The sequence below is a fragment of the Schistocerca nitens genome, chromosome 9, assembly GCF_023898315.1.
Source record: "Schistocerca nitens isolate TAMUIC-IGC-003100 chromosome 9, iqSchNite1.1, whole genome shotgun sequence".
NCBI classification, from domain to species: Eukaryota; Metazoa; Arthropoda; class Insecta; order Orthoptera; family Acrididae; genus Schistocerca; species Schistocerca nitens.
Window position 1 is genome coordinate 23,631,108 of NC_064622.1, and position 21,560 is coordinate 23,652,667.

General features: G+C 40.7%; 1 protein-coding gene across 3 annotated transcripts in view; it reads left to right on the plus strand.

Moving 5' to 3' along the window:
• LOC126203465 (acetyl-CoA carboxylase) overlaps positions 1–21,560 on the plus strand; it is a 440,754-nt gene that overhangs the window by 365,162 nt on the left and 54,032 nt on the right. For all 3 annotated transcript variants that reach the window (XM_049937783.1, XM_049937782.1, XM_049937781.1), the window contains 5 exons: positions 5,153–5,333; positions 8,231–8,467; positions 8,777–8,980; positions 9,219–9,420; positions 20,456–20,547. In XM_049937783.1, the coding sequence (XP_049793740.1) occupies positions 5,153–5,333; positions 8,231–8,467; positions 8,777–8,980; positions 9,219–9,420; positions 20,456–20,547 (916 nt within the window). The remainder of the gene's footprint in view (positions 1–5,152; positions 5,334–8,230; positions 8,468–8,776; positions 8,981–9,218; positions 9,421–20,455; positions 20,548–21,560) is intronic.

Genomic DNA, 21,560 nt, shown 5'->3' on the forward strand with positions numbered 1-21,560 from the left:
CCTTCGGGAGGCAAAATTACTTGTGATGGACATGTAAAATAGAAAAGTCTATTGTAGCTTTCAGAAATACTAGTTCCTACCTCAGGAAGGGATATGTTAAGGAAGCGAAGGCGGTCGGGTTCTCTGACCTCAGGATGACAGTGACCGACTTGTTGTGAGGATGAGGGGAAACTAAGATAAATGGAGAGATGTCAGAGGTCAAAGACAGTACACGGGATGAGCCAAAAAGAGCTTTACAACTTTGGAAGAATATGGAAATTTATTGAGATAACTTACCAAATCTGGAGATACGTCATTTTGTTGCAAAAACCATCAAATTTGATTCACATAGTGCATCAGTACCCCATTCCATCACCAGAAGTGTAGCATAGTGCACAGTTAAAGTGGCTGCTTTCTCTGGTGTGGAATGTGCTCGTTGTGTGTTTTGGTTTCATGAAATGAACTCTGCAGAAACTGTTTGGTGTAAATTTTGCACCGAATTTGCTAAGGAGCCTCCAGGCAGGTCTAGAATTTACTCTTGACCAAAGAACTTTGTTGAGACAGGTTGTTCACTGAGACATAATAAATCACCAGATCTCCTGCATTTTGATGATTATGTCGAACAAGTTAGAGAGGAACTTTGCCCAAAGTCCACAAAAATCAATGAGACATGCATCTCGTGAAACTGCCATTCCGCAAAAGACTTTGTGGCAAGTACTGCATAGACATTTACACGTTGAACCATACAGATTCACAATGGCACACCACAACAATGATTCAGATAAGGTTGCTCATGGGGGAATTCTGTGCGGAAATGTTGTATTGGATAGAGGACTATGAGACAGTCCTGAACACATCTTCAGTGATGAGTCAACATTTAATGTCAGTGGCATGGTGAACACCACACAACCGCAGAATATGAGGCAGCGAAAATCCACATGCAATCCTGGAACATGCTCGTGACAGCCCCAAAGTTAATGTGTTTTGTGCCTTTAGCAAATTGAAAGGGTATGGCCATTTCTTCTTCATGGAGAAGACTGTCACTGTTGTTGTGTACCTGGAATATGCTTGAAAACTTTTTAATTCCACAAATCAATGAAGATGATGTCACTGTTATTGTGTACCTGGATATGCTTGACAGCATTTTAATTCCACAAATCGATGAAGATGATGAGATTGGGATGGTTTACTACCAGCAGGACGGTGCACCACCTAATTTCCTAATGGAAGTTAAAGATTTCCTCAGTAATCACTTCCCATGTCGGTGGATTGACCACAAAGGGCCAATCGCTAGGATACCTTGCTCCCGAGACTTAACACTTCTGGATTTCTTTCTCTGGGGTTCCATTAAAGACAATTTAGCTGACCTGAAAAATTAAATCTACGCTGCCGTTGCACAAGCTATGCACAGTTGGCTGCAGCAAGTGTGAGAAGAAACTGATTGTGGTGCAGCAAAAATCCCACCCCCAAATATTAGTCACTCTGAACCAAAATGACACATGACACTTTTATTTGAGACTTGAGGTTGTTTGCTATAAAATGACACATCTGCTGATTCTGTATGTTATCTGAATGAATTTATATATCGTTCCAAAGTTGCATAATGCTTTTTGACTCACTCGGTATTGGCAATCCTCAATCCAGAGACAATAGGAGGACAGAATGAGAAGGAAAGGTGGATTAAGTGTAAGAAAAACGAGAAGTGAACTGTTTATTGAATAGTGCAGTTAAGAATTAAGAGGAAAGTGGAAAAGGAAACAGGGCAAACCAGAGATTGAGGGGGGGGGGGGGGGGATAGGATTACAGTAATTTATTATTACAGTTTATTTATTTATTATTACAGTAATTTATTTAAGTGGGACAATAACTTCACATGTAAAATTTTCTGAAGAAAGTATTAATATCTAAAAGGAATAGTGCAGTTTCTTAACATATGCCAAGAAGTATCTGGTTTGCAATTCTTTTCAGAAATATTGAAATACTTGGAATGTTTCCAGAATGAGATTTTCTCTGCAGCGGAGTGTGTGCTGATATGAAACTTCCTGGCAGATTAAAACTGTGTGCCTGACCGAGACTCGAACTCGGGACCTTTGCCTTTTGCGGGCAAGTGCTCTACCATCTGAGCTACCGAAGCACGACTCACACCCGGTCCTCACAGCTTTACTTCTGCCAGTATCTCGTCTCCTACCTTCCAAACTCTACAGAAGCTCTCCTGCGAACCTTGCAGAACTAGCACTCCTGAAAGAAAGGATATTGCGGAGACATGGCTTAGCCACAGCCTGGGGGATATTTCCAGAATGAGATTTTCTCTCTGCAGCGGAGTGTGCACTGATATCAGGTCCCGAGTTCGAGTCTCGGTCGGGCACACAGTTTTAATCTGCCAGGAAGTTTTGTATCAGCGCACACTCCGCTGCAGAGTGAAAATCTCATTCTGGAAACATCCCCCAGGCTGTGGCTAAGCCATGTCTCCACAATATCCTTTCTTTCAGGAGTGCTAGTTCTGCAAGGTTCGCAGGAGAGCTTCTGTAAAGTTTGGAAGGTAGGAGACGAGATACTGGCAGAAGTAAAGCTGTGAGGACCGGACGGTAGTCGTGCTTCGGTAGCTCAGATGGTAGAGCACTTGCCCACAAAAGGCAAAGGTCCCGAGTTCGAGTCTCGGTCGGGCACACAGTTTTACTTGGAATGTTTTTTGCATGCTTCATTTTGTACATAGGTACATAGCTCGACACTGCGATTTCATGTAAGTTTTCACAGTTAAATCTGGAATAGAATTTATTGTTTATGGGAATAACCTAAATGATTATATATTGGAACAATTTGATAAATTAATAAGAAGTGTTTTCTGAGAGCATTAGCAGGATTCTATAAAGAATTTGGCAGTAACCTTTCATTTTCTGAATGTGTGCCTAGCCTGACCATCTTCAGATTTCCTGTTATGGCGGGTTAACTACTCATTACTTGTAAGTGAAGGTTTAAGCTCTAGCTTACATATATAGTTACATATCAAGAGCCATATTACTGTCGTATTACTCATTCAAGTAAGCATGCAATATTGAAATTTATAGACTACTGTTTCATATAGAAAGCACTGAACATTTTTTTTAGTTTTAGAATTTCATTACTGTTTGAGACAAAAGTTTTCTTGTTTCAAGATTTCAAAGCTCATAGTTTGATTACAAGTCACACATACCATTAACATAAAATTAAAATTGCATTTTAATGTCATTTGCAAATATGAATTTTTATGTGATATTATTTACACGTATATGAATATTTTCAGAATTAAGTTTCAACTAATTTTTGATTGATTAATTGGATTCTTTTACATCATTTTTATTTCTGTGTAATTGTTGATCATACGTACAGCAGTAGTCATAAAGTTTTAATTATCTCCACTTTTATCAATGGGCTGCGCCCTTTTGTCTTGGCTCCTGTAGCAGCATGGTGGTGTGGGAATTTCATTGTGTGCCAGGATTGCAGATATATACCTGCAAAGAAACTAAAAAATAATTACGTGTCTGTGTTTTTTCAAACTGATGATAAAAACTTTGACTACCTCCGTGTATTACTAACTTCAACTTTGGTACTGTATAGAAGGGGCATTCAATAAGTAATACAACACATTTTTTCTGAAAGCAGGTCGGTTTTATTCAGAATTACAATACACCATGTTATTCCCCACTCTTTTGGCTACAAAACCCTCTTTTTCAACGTAATCTCCATTCAGTGTGACAGCCTTATGTCACCTTACTGTGAGGGCCTGCATCCCTGCATGGTAATACTCTTCTTGTCAACATTGAAGCCCGTGTCTTGCTGCATCAATAACATGCCTATCATTCGTGTATTGCTTCCTGTGTTGTGCATCCTTCATTGCACCAAATAGTCGGAAGTCGAAAGTGTGAGATCCGGGCTGTAGGGTGGATGAGAAAGAACTGTCCAGTGAAGTTTTGTGAGCAGGCTTGTCAGAACTTGGACTGTCATGGAGAAAGAGAAGTTCATTTGCATTTTTATGACAATGAACGTGCTGAATTCATTTCTTCATTTTCCTGAGGGTAGCACAGTACACTTCAGAGTTGAGTGTTGCACCATGGGGGAGGACATTAAATGGAATAACCCCTTCAGTGTCCCAGAAGACTTTACTGGCTGAGAGTGCGGCTTCAAACTTTTTCTTCTGGGGAGAGGAGGTGTGACGCGACTCCAGGTATTGCCATTTTTTTTCCCGTTCAAATTGATGAACTCGTATTTCATCGCACGTGACGATACTCGACAAAGAACCGCCACGATCTGCCTTACAATGTGTAAGCAATTCTGCATAGATGGTCCTTGGTTGCCCTTTACGATCTTCTGTTAGGTGGTGAGGAACCCGACAGGCGCGCTCGTGTGAGTAACTCGACTGGTAATGAGAGTGCCGGCATTACCATCAGGGATGTCCAGTAGTGCAGTGATGAGTTTGGTGGTGGTTCATCAGTCACCTCAAATTCTGACATGTGGGAGGTTAGACAAGGTTCGTGTGACCTGTTTGTGAAGAAGACAGGTGACTGGCCTAATGACTCAACATACTTTTGTTCACCACCACGTTTCCATGGACTTTCTGCACTGGTTTTCTGGCAAAGAAACTCCGTTACAGATGCCATTTTGAAGGTTACAACTAGCGCCACCACCTGTCAGAATTTGATGAAACTGCAGGGGATGAAGCATGAGTATTCCACGATGTTCCACGACAAATTCTGCATTCTGTTGCTGAAATTGGCGAGAAAAAAAAAGTGTTGCATTTCTTATTGGACTTGCCTCGTTTGTAGAAAATGGTACAAATGAGTCGTGGACAGAATTTTAGAATTCATTTGTTGACCTCAGAAAAGGGACAGGTTTGTGTTTAAAGTAAAATAATTTTTCAGTAGTTTTTTCAAAAATATTAATGTAGGTATGCTTGCTGTTCAACTAAAATAAATGTTGTCATTACAAATAATTTTCTGCTAGAATTTCATAATGTAAAATGCCAAACACTGTGCAGTTTTTGTAGTAGCCATATTTAGCAAGATCAGTGATCATTGTGGCAGCATATTTGGCATTTGTTATGACTACTGTTATTAGTTTATTATTAATAGTGATCAAAATAACAGCTTTTAAGTTGATGAAACCGTATCATTTAATTCACTGAATTCTATCTTTTCAGGCGCCAGTTTCCTAAGTTCTTCACTTACCGGTATCGTGATAACTATTCAGAAGATCGCATTTATCGACATTTAGAGCCCGCCATGGCGTTCCAATTAGAACTCAACAGAATGCGTACCTATGACTTGGAAGCCCTTCCTACATCAAATCAAAGGATGCATCTGTATCTTGGAAAGGCAAAGGTAAAAAATCAATACTTTCTTTATTACTGAAGTTGATGGTAACTTCGTTGTTGTTGTTATTCACCAAAAGATGGTTGTTTATGTACATGTTGTACTAAAATATGAAAAGCAGAAGTTGTAAGCAAGCTGATAGCTTCAGGGGGGTGAGCACTGACCAGGAGTAAGTGGAACTAAAATAGTAAATTACTAGGAGAGAAGGAAATTGGCAACTTCCAGTCGATAGTACTGAACTAAAGGAGTAAATTTTTCATTTACTTCCGAAGTAAATTTATTTACTACTTCACTGGTGGTGAACACCATTGGAGAGTTCGCTACTATGTTAGCAAATTAAGGAGGAAATAAGACCAAAAAGTACTACTACTAGGCAGTAGTAGGAATAAAGTAAGAGAGTAAGGTGCAATGTTGAATTCTGTCGATTACCTAGAGTACAAAGTATAAATGGAGATGGAGCAAGAGATGAACATCCCAAGAATGTGCGAGGATTGTAATGGATGGAAGAGACCCATTTGTGATGTATAGCGGCTGTGATTTCAAATAGCGGTTTAGGTTTCTTAAGGAATCTTTTGAGTTCTGCTTGGTATACTGGAGTCGTTACTGCTGCATAATTCTGACAGGAGCCACGCTTTGTCTCGTAGGCTGCAACTTCTTTGTGGACTGTGAATCTTTCGCACAGGTACTTACAGGGAATCTCGTTAATATCCACCCTACTACAGCTGGAAGAGCTTTTAATAGTGTGATAAACAGTTTAATTGTCTTAAAGCCACTGTGTGTGTCCATGCCACAGAACTAAGAAAATATATCAAAGAATAAAAGGAAATTCTGTTGAACTACTTCTATCCTTTTTAGCATGTTGCATCGCCTTTTAGATTCAATAGTAGTTATTTACTTTTTCTTTATTTAAGCAAACTGATCTTTTTCATTTTCTGGTATGTTTTTTTGAACGTTTCTTGGCTACTGCTGCTAGTTTGTGTATCTCAAACTGGCACTTAAATTAACATGTGTCACCAACCAACAACAGACGTTGGTAGCTGTAGATGGCAGGGTTAACAATAGATTCATCCATTAATAGCACGTTTCTTTTTCATAATTTATAGATCTTGCCATTAATTAGTACATTGGCATTTAGATTTTCAAATTTTAATAATTCAATTTAATAATCATTTCTACCTTCTAAAATTATAGCAATGAACATAAATTACGCAAAAGGTGATGCAATAACGTCTGCCGGCAATCATTATTTTCTGAGAGGGAACGTACTGCACATGCCAGCAGTGTGCAGAAATGACTTATTTCTTTAGTTAAAAGGCGTTACTACTTTAGTTACAATAAAGAAGTAAATAGAAATTGTGCTCTCCAAAAGTTACTAAAGGAGTACATTATTACAGAAGTAGTCCAGGCTGAAGAAGTAAGAGTTACTACAAGAGTAATTTGTACTATTTTGGTGCTCCCCACCCTCAGTGTTAAGTAAAATTTACATTAATGTAGACAACCAAACATACATTTCGTAGAAATGAAAATATGACTGATGAGCAGACAGCGTATTTTTCAGCCAGTTGATAAGCTGTATGAATGCACCCAAGGGAAATCTACACTAGGAAACAGGAAGGCTGCAGTAAGAACCAATTAAGTTAATCAGAAACTTACACAAAATTATTGAATATGAGTTCTGCTCTTTGTTTTCTCCATCCTGAATTTGAACAGAATTCTCTCACTGTTCTGTTTCGTACTGTTTCAGTAGTACCACTGTTTTGGTGCAAGAAAGTTATGTTCCTGAAGCTCAAATAATTGTAAACATGTACACAAAGTTTCATGAATGTAATAAATGAAAAACACTCTGTTGCATTTGTTGTACACGATTAATTTATTCAAGTTAACTGGTTTTCAGATAACAAGGCCATCTTCAGACGTTTAGGAGTTACGGTGTTTGTAAACAACACTGCAAAAGATGTTAACTCATCTAGATCAAGGAAGAAACGCACAATAAAAGTCGACTTTTACAGTGTGCCAATAACATAATTTAAAAGGAACCATAAATAAGGTGGCAAACCAGGAAAAACATTAACACTAAACTCAAAAAACAGTGCCTGTATAACAATGTACGCTATATGTACAAAACCAACAAAATAAAATGTATACTTGACAAGACTACTTAAAGAGGTTTTACACATGGAAAGTGATGAAGAAATCAAGTAAAACAAAAAAATTAAAAATGGTAACAGAATATATGGAGTACATAGGCAATCACAATAAAACAAAAAGAAATGAATAAATATAGGAAAATTGAGGAATAAGAGTGACTAGTTGCTATCTCTCTGCTATCTTTGCTACTGAAAATATATGGGGCTGTGGTGTTCTTCATATAGTAAGAAATTTTACTCTTTATATTTATTTATTGTTCAACTTTACATTTCTTAAACTGCATTACCACCACAATGTCGAAGATGACATGTACCATGTCTTTGTGCCTCAGTTTAGATGAGTAACATCTTTTCTAATGTTATTTAAAAACACTGTAACTTCTTTGAACAGTACAGTCATTTAAAGTATGATGATGGACTTGTAAGCCGAAAACTGGTTAACCTGAATAAATTAAACCTGTAAAACATACACTATATAGTGCTTTTCATTTATCATTATGGTGGTCTACTAAGAAGCAACAAAGGAGTCAGCTAACTTTTGTAAATCTCTTAATTATTTATGTAGGTTTAGAGTTAACTATATTTGTTGTGGCCCACATCTTTAAATTTTCTTTATTGAGATTATAATTCATCTTTTTTTTATGAAAACAATAAGAGATCTCATTCTGTTACAGCTACTTGTCTCAATAAAGACATATGTTTTAAAATGTCATTACATTTGCATTGTACTATTGCAATATAATTTTCCTGTTTTGGCAGGTGGCTAAAGGGCAAGAGGTGACAGATTATCGCTTTTTCATTCGCTGCATCATTAGACATTCAGATCTCATCACAAAGGAAGCATCTTTCGAGTATTTACAAAATGAAGCAGAACGTGTTCTGTTGGAGGCTATGGATGAGCTGGAGGTTGCCTTCTCCCATCCAGATTCGCGACGAACAGACTGCAACCATATATTCCTCAATTTTGTACCTACTGTCATCATGGATCCTGTTAAGGTAAATGATAATACACAGAATTGTATATCATATTTGTTTAGTTGTTGATAAGATTTCATTGGTAGAACAATAATATACAGTTTCTTGCTATTAAACATAATTAAAAAAGTTCTTAAAAGAGAACCCTTCTCTCAAAAGAATGCATTATGAGGTAATTTTAGGACTGGTCCCAAAATTGGATTATTTGCCTGGAAATAATAATACTGAAACATCTTTGAGTTAATGATAGTGCCGGTTTCCCTCTTGCAATAAAATTTTTCAATATTTTAGAAACTTAGCAAGTGTTCTAACATTTTGTTGACATCGCAGATTGAGGAGGCTGTAACAGATATGGTGAAGCGTTATGGTCCCCGTCTTTGGAAGCTGCGAGTACTGCAGGCTGAGCTTAAAATGTTAATTCGTCAGACACCAAATTCACCTACAACAAGTGTGCGACTTTGCTTAGCAAATGACAGTGGTTATTCATTGGATCTCTGGTTATATCGAGAAGTCACAGACCCTAAAACAGGTGTTGTAAGTATCTTAAAAACATTTCTGTAAGTTCCAAGTTGTGTAAACAATGTAAAAATTGCTGTGTCTTTATATCACTAGTATATCTGATTTTTATGGCTTTCTTGTTACTTACTATGCAGCTAAAATATTCTAATATCTTAGAAATTTCACATTTGTTCACAGGAGAAGTTGAAAGATTCTGTTGCTGCCAATGTAACTATACAAACTGATTAGTTATTTCTTGTTTTCCTTTTTCTAGATAAAATTTGAGTCATATGGTGAAAAACAAGGGCCAATGCATGGCTTAGCAATTTCCACGCCGTATGTCACAAAGGACTATCTGCAGCAAAAGAGATTCACTGCACAGAGTGCAGGCACAAGCTATTGTTACGATATCCCTGATATGTTTCGTCAGATGAATGAAAAGTATTGGAAGGAGATTGCAGCTACTAATTCTGAAGGTACATCAGTGAAAAACTGTTCAAAATTTTAACAGATGTTTGAAGAGAAGTTTAACAAATGCACGTTCCAAATGTTACCATCTTTTTGTGCCTTCCAATATAGGTAAAATAATTTGCTATGTTTCTTAGAATATAGTTTCTTTTGGTCCTGTCATTAGCGTTACTACTACTACTACTATTACTACTTGCTTATGAACTGTCGTAGTGGCCCCTTATTGTTAGAGGACCCACAGAACCGACACAAAAGATGGGTTGCTGACCCCCTTTCAGAAGTGCGGAGAGAAACATTGCCAGCAGACAGAAACAATAACAGACTTTACAAATAAACTTGGAACTAATTCACCAGACAACATGTGCCAGTGTTCCACCAATCAGAATTCATATGACTGATGTAGCACACCACCAACCTGTTTTTATAAGCACACTTAGGCTGGCAGTGTTTACCAACTGCTAGCAACAGCTCTGGCCAGTTCTTATGCCGGCCCTAGCATTGTATTCACTCGCCCCAGCGTTGTAGTAGCACACTGTATTTTGTATTTTGGTAGAGTAGATTTTGGTCAGTATTTCTTCCATTGTCTTGTTTCCTTATCTGGTTTGCCACCACAAGAGTTGTGGAGGTTTTTTCTGTTTGTTCTTGCATTTAACACTTAGTGTATGCCAAGAAGGCGTTTTTCTTTAATTATATTAAAGTGTGGTGCCAACTGCAGTGCCTCTGAGGAGGCCATTCTGTTCGAAAATGAAAGTTTTATCCTCGTCGCCAATATCAGTTGTGTCACAACTTTTCACATGGCTCCACCAACGTTTCCGGCTTTCCATAGGTCTGTTGAACTGGGGTCAAATTGTGTAGAATGGTTGGAACAACACTTACTGGCACATGGGATCCACAACAAAAATTAAAGTCAGGCTTTCTTTTTAGCAACAGTCAGTCCACAGGTTTAATTGAACCCTGAGCAGTCCCCTCGCGATCTCTCATTTATCCATATTAAGGGCTGCCTTTTTTAGTACTTTGACGCACAAATACACGTCACCTCTGCCCATCAAAGTTTCTTCTCTTGTTGCAAGTCACCAGGTCAGACTTTTCAGGAATGGATTACATCACTCCAGTGTCTCTCTGGTGATTGTAAATTCTGGTGCACCAACGTTGCCTGCAAGCAGTCTTATGCCTATTCGTTGATTTGCAATATGGCGGTGTTTCACGCACCAGACGAGAGTCTTCGGGCTGATATTTTGAAGTTACAGGACACGTACCTTGACACCTGTCTGCCTATCATTCGTGGGTTTGAACAGTCCCACCAGCTATAACCACTGCATCTTGATTCAGCTGTTTTTGCAGCCTTCCAGTTGCCTAGCGCCACGCAGGAGTCTCGTCAATCCGTTGGTCCATCCCGTGAGAGGAAGTCTTTCACGCAGCTTCCCTCCTGTCCAGACTGTTTCCAGACTCACCAATGGTTGGAGTGCCCCCACCAGCAAGCAAGATGAACGGCTTGGAGCCGAGTGGGCCATATCGCCATGAGTGGGCCATATCGCCATGGTGTGTCAGGCTTCGCAGAAACATCGCTTGGGTGCCACGCTTCCGGAGGATGCACAGGCTCGTCTTGAATCATAACCTCAGGACCTGAACACCCCGCATTCCATTGATGGTCAAGTATTCTCCATCATTCCCCAATTGGGTGCCTGTTTTCTCTTTACCCTGCAGGTAGCGCGTATTCTGCTGGTCTTCCAAACTGACACGGCATCATCCGTTTCTATTGTGGACTGTACCACATACCGATGCTTGGGCTCGCCAGCTTTATTCCCATACACTCGTGCCTTATGCAGTTTCAATATTCACTCTATATCAGTCAACAGCGTTTTTTCCACACAAATATCTTACAACGGTCGTTCCTTCACCACTCAGTTTTTGGTGGTTGGATACCCCGGTGCTACTAACTTTCTGGGTATGAACATTTTTGGTCGTCTGCGGTTATCAGTGCAGGACGCAGTATAGATTCCCTCATTGGATACCCTCCTCGCCCCGTTGCTCTGCAAATATGAAACGTTGTTCTCATCCTCCACAGCAGGGGTGAAGGGTTTCACCATGCATGTTCAGCTTCTTCCCTCTGCTGTTTCTCATTTTTTAAATTTTTTTAAGGCCCACCCAGTCCCCTTTGCTCTCAGAGACAGGCTTCAGGTGGAACTTTGCCGCTTAAAAGATGAAAGTATCCTTTCTGCCATCGTGCACAGTCGCTGGGCGATGCCTATCATGATAGTCGAGAAGCCGAACGGCACTTTACGCATCTATGGCGATATTAAGGTCATGGTAAATTCTCTGTCCGTCATCGATGCCTATCCTGTCCCCTTCGGTGGATGACATACTGGCACGTCTTGCAGGCTTGACCATTTTCGCCAAAATTGATTTGCGCGATGCTTATTTCTTATTTTCAGCTGCCGTTGGAGGAGGAATCAAGCAGATCCTAGTCATAAATACCCCTTGTGGCTTTGTAATACCTTACAAGCCGGGTGCCTGGGGCGGCCACTTATCTGGACAATGTCATCATTGGTGACTCATCCGGGATGGACCTCGCGGGCAAGCTGGATCGGCTGTTTCAGGTTTTTGCTGAGGCTAACCTGCGTTGCCAGAAAGGAAAGTGTGACATTTTTGCACGAGAGGTCAGCTATTTTGGGTTCACGATTGATTCCCGAGGCTTACACGCCTCTAAGGAGTATGTCGAGGTGATTCAAAACATTCTCCTCTGACCATTGTGAAGCAACTGCAATCCATTCTCGGTCAAATCAACTATTATTGCCATTTTATACCCCACACCACCGAGATTTCGGCGCCCCTGACCTGATTATTGTGCAAGGGTGCGCATTGGGTTTGGAGCACAGCGTGTGAGCAGGCTTTCACACAGCTCTCTCCCGCCATCCTTGCCCGGCCACTTAAAATCCTTCCGTGCCACTCATTGTTGCCGCCGATGCCTCGGACAATGGCTTGGGTGCAGTCCTCTAGCAAGTGGTCGACGGCATTGAGAGGCTGGTGGTTTTGACATTCAAACAATTGACCGTCACTCAAATCAAATATAGGGAAATTGAAAATGAAGCTTTGGTGCTGGTTTTTGCCCCGACAAGATTCTAAGATTTCGTATATGGTCATCATTTCACACTGCAGACCAATCACAAAACTTTGGTTTCTTTGTTTCATCTGGGTGCTGCACTGCCCACCTGGACAGCATGCTGCCTCCAGCATTGGATGCTCTTCCTGGCGACGTTCAACTTCGATACTGTCTATTGCACCTCTGAATGGCATGCAACTGCCAATTTTCTGTCCCGGCTTCCTCCTGGGGCGGACTGTAAGTTTGACGCTTCCCCCTTGGTTTTTTTCCATGTGAAACTGGACGTGGACACAGCTCTGGAAGCGCTTCTGTTGGATGCCGATATGGTCCGGCAAGCTGCTGCTCAGTATCAGACACTGCAAGCTCTCCACTGCCAAATCGCTGGGGGTTGGCCGACCAGCTGTCATAGCGTCCAAAATGCAGAGGTCGAGTATTTTTTTGAGATCATCGGCACTGTCTCTTTTTCCACAGTGGCGTCATCCTTTTCCATAGTGATTCTGACGTTCCTCGGGTGGTAATGCCGCATGCGTTGTGCCGCAATGTCCGACATTCTCCATGCTGGCCATTGGGGCATTGGCCTCACCAAACACCTGACCCGCCGTCATCTTCATTGGCGTGGAATGGATAAAGACATTGCCTACCTCGTGTCAGCCTGCACCACATGCCAAACACATCAGGCAGCACCCACGTACCAGTATTTATCGTGGCCGGATACAGCTGCTCCAAGGGAACATCTCCATTTGGATTTTGCAATGCCATTTCATGGTTCCCACTGGCTCATGCTGATCAACTCCGGGTCGGGATGCCCTTATGTCTCCCGCATGATTAAAGCCACTTCTGCTGAGACTATCAAAATTCTCCAGTTCCTTTTTGCTGTTGAGGGACTCTCCGAAATGATTGTTACAGATAAGAGTCCACAGTTTACTTAGACTGAGTTTTAGCAACTCTGTACCGCCAATGGAATTTCCGTAATCCATACCACCCCATTTCACCCTGCATCAAACAGCTGGGCAGAACAATTTGTGCAGACGTTCAAGACCTGTTCGATAAGCTGCGGAGCCATCACCCGCTGGAGGAGGTAGTGCTTCTTCTCTTGGCTACATACCACACCACTCCTCCAGCTGGTAAAAGTCCAGTGGAGATACTTCACGGTCAATTCACGGTCAACCGTTCCATTCTCCCTTATCCGTACTGGTTCCTGAGGCTTCTCATCCTCCCGACCGCATGCCGATTTACTCCTTTGCGCATCAGGCAGGAGGTATGGGCATCGGCCTTCTCTCATCCACGGGCATGGTGGGCACCTGTGGTTATCACCGAGCTCTGCAGCTGGGCAATGACGTCTCTCTGGTGGGGCAACAGTTCTGCCGCCTGCCGGCACCTAAACCAGCTCCGCCCCCGTCTGGTGGACCACAATGCCCCAGGGGAGCTGCCAGTGCCTATCGACAATCGCCCTGCGGCAGAACCTCCACTTCTGTCTCCGCCTAAGCTGCTGTCTCCACCGCCAGCTGCCCTTGCTGCATTGCTGCCGCCTGCCCCTGCCAGCCACAAACCCGTGGACATCAACCTGGACGCCCCTACTCTTAAGGACAATTGTGGTACTGTGCACTTTTTTTCCCTAAATGTCGTATCAGTCCTTTATTTTTAGAGGGTCCGCAGAAATGAAACGCTAGATGGGTTCCTGACCCCCTTTCAAGTGCACGGAGAGAAACATTGCCAGCGGACAGAAACAATAACAAACTTTCCAAATAAACAGGGAACTACTTCGCCAGACAACATGTGGCAGTGTTCCACCAATCTGAACTCATATGACTGATGTAGCACTCCACCGACCTGGCTTTATAAGTACACCTAGACCGTCAAACCGGCAGTGTTTACCAACTGCTAGGAACAACTCTAGCCAGTACTTACACAGGCCCTAGCATTGTATTCACTCGCCGTAGTATTGTAGTAGCACACTGTATTTTGTATTTTGGTAGAGTAGATTTTGGTCAATATTTCTTCTATTGTCTTGTTTCCTTATCTGGTTTGCCACTGTAGGAGTAGTGGAGGTTTTTTCTGTTTGTTCATGAGTTTAACACTTAGTGTATGCCAAGAAGGCATTTTTCTTTAATTATATTAAAGTGTGTTCAAATTGACTGTTAGTACTTTTTACTTCCGACCGCAATACACAACATGAACCATTTTGGATCACACAGTGCAGATTTGTTTTTTCTAATCTTCCACATAGCTCTAACTGTGTCTGTGTGATGTGTTTTTATTTCTTGAGTCCACTTAGATCTGGGTTGTTGATTTTCATCTAATTCTCTAACTGTACAACCCAACAATTTCTTTTGACTATGCACATTTTGTCTTCTACTTCCACTGTATCTATGTGGATTTTTTGAGGAGTTTTCAAGTTGTTGGTTCCATGGTATATTCTTTAATTTTGTGATATATATCATATATTCCAGTGCTTGATTTGGAAGAAAAAAAAAGGGGGAGTTCTGTTACTGTGGCCTTCGGAGGGAGATGGGGTGTTTCTGAAATTTATTTATTTATTTATGACAAAAGAGATTTGTTTGGCCCACTTTTTCAGCTCATTCTTTGAAGACTTTTATCATTTTGATTGCTGTGCTTTCACTGTCCACCAGTATTGCTGAAAAGTCTGTGAAAGCTAAGTGAGAGATCTTAATGTTGTCTTCTGTTTGTCCAAGTTGGGTAAGCTTCCGTTGGTTGTGGTTTTTTAATTCTTTTTCCCACTCCCTAATGAGTTTAAGTTATAATTGAAGAGGAGTGGCAACTGTCCATCTCGTTGGCGAACTCCAGTTTTCCTTTCAGAGGGCCCTGATAGTTCCCTCATGAATTTTATTTTGGACTTTGGGTCTCTGAGTGTTTGCTTTATGAGACTCACTGTTTTTGGGTGCAGTCTTTGCCCATTTTAGGAGACAAATATGCAAATCATTGGGCTGTTTCAGGTTGAAGATCTGTTTTATGCATGAGCATTCTGGTCAAAGGTCCAGTTGGTATTTTCAGCCCTATGTTTAAGCTGTCCTTGTGCTCTTTAAATTAAACATGCTGAGAATATCATGTATGTATTTCAAAGGAGAGAGCTCCTCTCTCTCTCTCTCTCTCTCTCCCTCTCTCCCCCTCCCCCCCTACCCCCTCCCTTTGTCCCCCTACCCCCTCTTCCCCTCCCTTTCTCTCCCCTCTCCCCCTCCCTTTCTCTCCCCTCTCCCCCCACCCCACCCCTTCCGCCCCTCGCCACCATATACAGAGCGCTTAAAAGTATTTTTACAATTTAAAATTCGTTATTATTTCTCGTAAAATAAAACACTATTGGACAGTGTCTTGAGTATAGTGGAGAGCAGTATAACTGCGATTATATGAAGGTAACAGGTTGCAACTTGTTTGTTTACACTTTGCACTGCGGACAAATGTGACTTTCAGTGAGCTCAAAGGTATTTTGACATAAAGTTTTCCCCCAAAATTTGTGGACTTTACTTGCTTCTTAGTTCACTGATATCTACTTACAGTGATTATTTCAATATGCTGAAACATAAGGAATATTCCAGTGACTTTAGAAATGCTGCAATAAGTGCACTAAAGGAGGTCTGAGACAAACCGAAGTTGTTCTTATTTTTAAAGTGTCTTGTCAGCTTGTTAGTACAGGGAAAAAACCTTATAATAAATGGAAGGCTGCCAAAAACAAGCCTTGAAGTGGACATCCGAAAAAAGTCTCCTAAAATCGGTCATATCGTAAAAAAGTTATCAACAAGTGATGTTTGCAAGTCAGCTGTAGTGATACAAAGTTAATAAAAAAAATGTATAATGTTGACATTCATATTTCCACCGTCAAATGATGCTTGAAACTCTTTGGAGTACATGGATGAAAACCAACAAAAAATCCTTTAGTATCTATGAAAAACAGGAAGGCCCAACTTGCATTAGGAAAATGTCACAGATCATGGTCAAGTTTAGACTGGTCTAAAATTCTGTGGAGTGATGAGAGCAAATTTAATTTAATGTTCGATGTCCTGAAAATAAAAGACATGACTTTAGGTAGCAAATTCCCATGGTCAAATATGGAGGTGGCAGTACGATGGTTTGGGGATGGTTTTTCACACTCTGAAGTTGGACCATTAGTTCGAATTGAAGGTAATACGGATCAGTTCATTTACAAAAAAGTATTGAAGACTCAAATGCTACCATACGCTAAACACCACATGCCAGCTGGGTGGTGTTTTCAACAAGATAACAATCTCGAGCACAAGTCCAGGTACAGTAGTGATTTTTTTAAATGCAAAAAAGTCAAGGGTTTGGATTGGCCAAGTCAGTCCAGATTTGAATCCTATAGAACATCTGTGGGAGGAGTTGGATTGCAGAATAAGAATAAAAAATTATTCGAACAAAGATGCTATTTTTTTAAGCTCTCAGAAATGAGTGGAATAAAATTCCAATTGATCGTTTTCAAAAGTCGGTCACCTCGACGCTGGCAGGGTGTGAGGTTGTCATAAAAGCCAAGGGATATCCCACTAAATATCGATTTTCTTATTACAGTAGATGATAATTATGTGTTAAAAAGTGTTTTTTTCAACAATGTCAAAATACTTCTGCACCACCATTGTTCTCATTAAAAAAAATTACACACTATTATGTTGCAAACAAGGGCTAATTGGTCACTGTTCTGTAGAACATTGAATATCTGTCAATGAAATAAATTACTGATTTTCATGTTTCATATTTGTTCTTAATTAATCCAGTTAATGTGTTGTCAAAATAGTTTCGAGCACTACTTTAGTTTAGCATAAGCCTGTTCTGTCACACATTTCTTTTTTAAGTTCTTTGGTTGATGGAAATAGGATCACATTTGAGGAAGTGGAAAAAATGGTCAATAGATTGCAGTGCAATAAAGCGGCTGGGATGGATGAAATTAAGTCGGAACTCATCAAATACAGTGGAATGTCAGGTCTTAAATGGCTACACAGGATAATTGAAATGGCCTGGGAGTTGGGACAGGTTCCATCAGACTGGACAAAAGCAGTAATCACACCAATCTTTAAACATGGAAACAGAAAAGATTGTAACAACTACAGAGGTATCTCTTTAATCAGCGTTGTGGGTAAAATCTTCTCGGGTATTGTTGAAAGGAAAGTGCGAGTATTAGTTGAGGACCAATTGGATGAAAATCAGTGTGGGTTTAGGCCTCTTAGAGGTTGTCAGGACCAGATCTTTAGCTTACGGCAAATAATGGAGAAGTGTTACAAGTGGAACAGGGAATTGTATCTATGCTTTATAGATCTAGAAAAGGCATATGACCGGGTTCCTAGGAGGAAGTTATTGTCTGTTCTACAAGATTATGGAATAGGAGGCAAACTTTTGCAAGCAATTAAAGGTCTTTACATGGATAGTCAGGCAGCAGTTAGAGTTGACGGTAAATTGAGTTCATGGTTCAGAGTAGTTTCAGGGGTAAGACAAGGCTGCAGCCTGTCTCCACTGTTGTTCATATTACTAGGGCCGTTCAGAAAGTAACCTCCGGTTGATTTAAAAAAATACACCAAGTTAAATAAAAATATTTTAATATATACATCTTACAACTACATCTTTGCACTATTTTTCTACATAGTCTCCATAGCGATTGAGGCACTTATCGTATCTCTTCACAAGCTTTGAAATTCCTTCTGCATAAAAATCACCCGCTTGTGCCTGGAGCCAGCCTGTGACCGCATCTTTGAGCTCTTCGTCGTCATCAAACCGCTGTGACCCGAGCCATTTCTTCAAATGCATGAAGAGGTGATAATCACTTGGCGCCAGGTCTGGGCTGTAAGGTGGATGGTTGATAACGTCCCACTTGAAGGACTCAAGAAGGGCCGTTGTTCTGCGAGCAGAGTGAGGACGGGCGTTATCGTGCAAAAAAACGATACCGGAAGTCAGCATACCACGGCGTTTGTTCTGTATAGCCCGTCGTAACTTTTTTATTGTTTCACAGTACACGTCTTGATTAATGGTCGTACCACGTTCCATGAATTCAACCAACAACACCCCTTTGGCATCCCAAAACACCGTTGCCATCAGTTTTCTGGCAGAAAAATCTTGCGAGGCTTTTCTTGGTTTGGTAGGCGAATTTGAATGTGCCCACATCTTTGATTGTTCTTTTGTCTCAGGGTTCACGTACTTAATCCAGGTTTCGTCACCGGTCACGATTCTGTTTAACAATGGTTCTCCTTCGTCCTCATAACGTGACAGAAAGTCTAATGCAGAGGCCATTCTTTGAGTTTTGTGGTGGTCGGTAAGAATTTTGGGCACCCATCGTGCACAGAACTTATGGTAACTCAATCTTGCTGTCACTATCTCGTACAAGAGAGTCTTAGAAATCTGTGGAAAACCAGTAGACAACTCCGACATTGAGAAACGTCGATTTTCACGAACTTTTGCATCAACTGTCTGAACGAGTTCGTCAGTCACCAATGATGGTCTACCACTCCTCTCTTCATCATGAACGTTTTCTCGTCCACTTTTAAATAAACGTACCCATTCACGGACAACTCCTTCACTCATAACTCTTGGTCCGTACACGGCACAAAGCTCACGATGAATAGCTGCTGCAGAATATCCTTTGGCTGTAAAAAACCTTATGACAGCACGCACTTCACATTTGGCGGGGTTTTCTATTGCAGCACACATTTCAAACTGCCACAAAAACTAAACTAGCGCAGGTACGACGTTCACTCGACCACGGCTTGATGCCGACTGACCTGTTGAGTGCGTGAACGCACAGATGGCGTCGCTACTCCCCCCACAACCCGCACTGTGACCAATCGGAGGTTACTTTCTGAACCGCCCTCGTATTTATGGATCATATGTTGAAAACAATAGACTGGCTGGGTGAGATTAAGATATGTGAACACAAAATAAGCAGTCTTGCATATGCGGATGACTTAGTTGTGATGGCAGATTCGATTGAAAGTTTGCAAAGTAATATTTCAGAGCTAGATCAGGAATGTAAGGACTATGGTATGAAGATTAGCATCTCCAAAACGAAAGTAATGTCAGTGGGAAAGAAATATAAACGGATTGAGTGCCAAATAGGAGGAACAAAGTTAGAACAGGTGGACGGTTTCAAGTACTTAGGATGCATATTCTCACAGGATGGCAACATAGTGAAAGAACTGGAAGTGAGGTGTAGCAAAGCTAATGCAGTGAGCGCTCAGCTACAATCTACTCTCTTCTGCAAGAAGGAAGTCAGTACCAAGACTAAGTTATCTGTGCACCGTTCAATCTTTCGACCAACTTTGTTGTATGGGAGCGAAAGCTGGGTGGATTCAGGTTACCTTATCAACAAGGTTGAGGTTACGGATATGAAAGTAGCTAGGATGATTGCAGGTACTAGTAGATGGGAACAATGTCAGGAGGGTGTCCACAATGAGGAAATCAAAGAAAAACTGGGAATGAACTCTATAGATGTAGCAGTCAGGGCGAACAGGCTTAGATGGTGGGGTCATGTTACACGCATGGGAGAAGCAAGGTTACCCAAGAGACTCGTGGATTCGGCAGTAGAGGGTAGGAGGAGTCAGGGCAGACCGAGGAGAAGGTACCTGGATTCGGTTAAGAATGATTTTGAAGTAATAGGTTTAACATTAGAAGAGGCACCAATGTTAGCACTGAATAGGGGATCATGGAGGAACTGTATAAGGGGGTCTATGCTCCAGACTGAACGCTGAAAGGCATAATCAGTCTTAAATGATGATGATGATGATGATGTTCTTTGGTTAACTTCTTCCTTTTTGTATTCCAGTCAAAACTTTCTAATGTTGTAGTAAAGTTGAGTAATGTTACTTGTCAGGTAACCATAACCCCTCTTCCTCCCCCTCATGTCACTCTCCTCCCCACCACCTACCTGTTTCTTGCCTTTACTGTTGTTCACAGTTGATAAAATAATGTTCAACAGAATTTATCTTGTGTTTCAGTTGTTGTTCCAACCCAGCTACTGGAGTATGTGGAATTAGTTATTGTGGATGATCATCTAGAGGAGCAGAAGAGATTGCCAGGAGAGAATGACGTATGTTAACTGTATTTTTAAATTTTTGTTAACAATACTACTCAAAGAACCTAACTTTTCAGAAGAGAGCAATCTAAGCCAACAAAAACATACTCGTATTGAACTGCACAGTGAATGTTGACTGTGCATTGTACCAGCACCCTGGTTATTGTTTTGAAATTTATGTTACACGGTCTGCTGACTTTGGTTTATTGATGCTTTCACCCCTGTGGAGTTTTTGTATTATGTCTTCATTTTCATGCGAGTTATCAAAACATTACAATAAAAGAAGACAGCTGCGCTTTATATTAACAAATCTCCCGTTTTGTAGTTTCCTGGTAGCACAGCAGCTGCGTAGCACACTGCTCGTTCTAAAGAGTTGTTTTAAGTTTCCTATATTTGTAGTTTTGTTTATTTTAATTTACAAGAAAGAATGTAGTGTGGCTATAGCTGTTTACTTCACAGTCTTTTACTTTTCAAAACTTATTACTTGTCTGTACAGTGTTTTGAAATTATTTAACAGTCACATATAATAATTCTCCAAATCGGTTTCTGTGGAGTCAATGCGAGCTTCTAAATTGCAAACAGTGCTTTTGGTTTGTTAAATGACGTTTGTTTATTAAATGGAGAAGTTTGGCTGTTAGCCAGTAGGGTCGTGTTTAGAAATTTTGAAATATTCTAGTGGTATCAGAAGTATCAAATATCTTAACTCACTGTAACATAAGGAATGGTCCCTTGTGAAAAATCCACAATCAGTGCTCTAATTTATGTTAAACAGGAGGGAGAACAAATGAATACTTTTGTGACAGCAGAGTGTTGCATACTTATTGGCCACCAAAACAGTAAAAATTATACAAAAATTGACATGTACAAATTTAAAAATATTTCTGAATCTCAAAGTGATGAACACAGAGGAGAAGAAAAAGAAAAGATATCTGCTAATATGCTGAAGAGGAGAAAAAATGATTAAAACTCTAAATTTGGAGACACCCGCCTTACAGGAAATTTTGGACATTTGAGCTTGAGACTGTAAT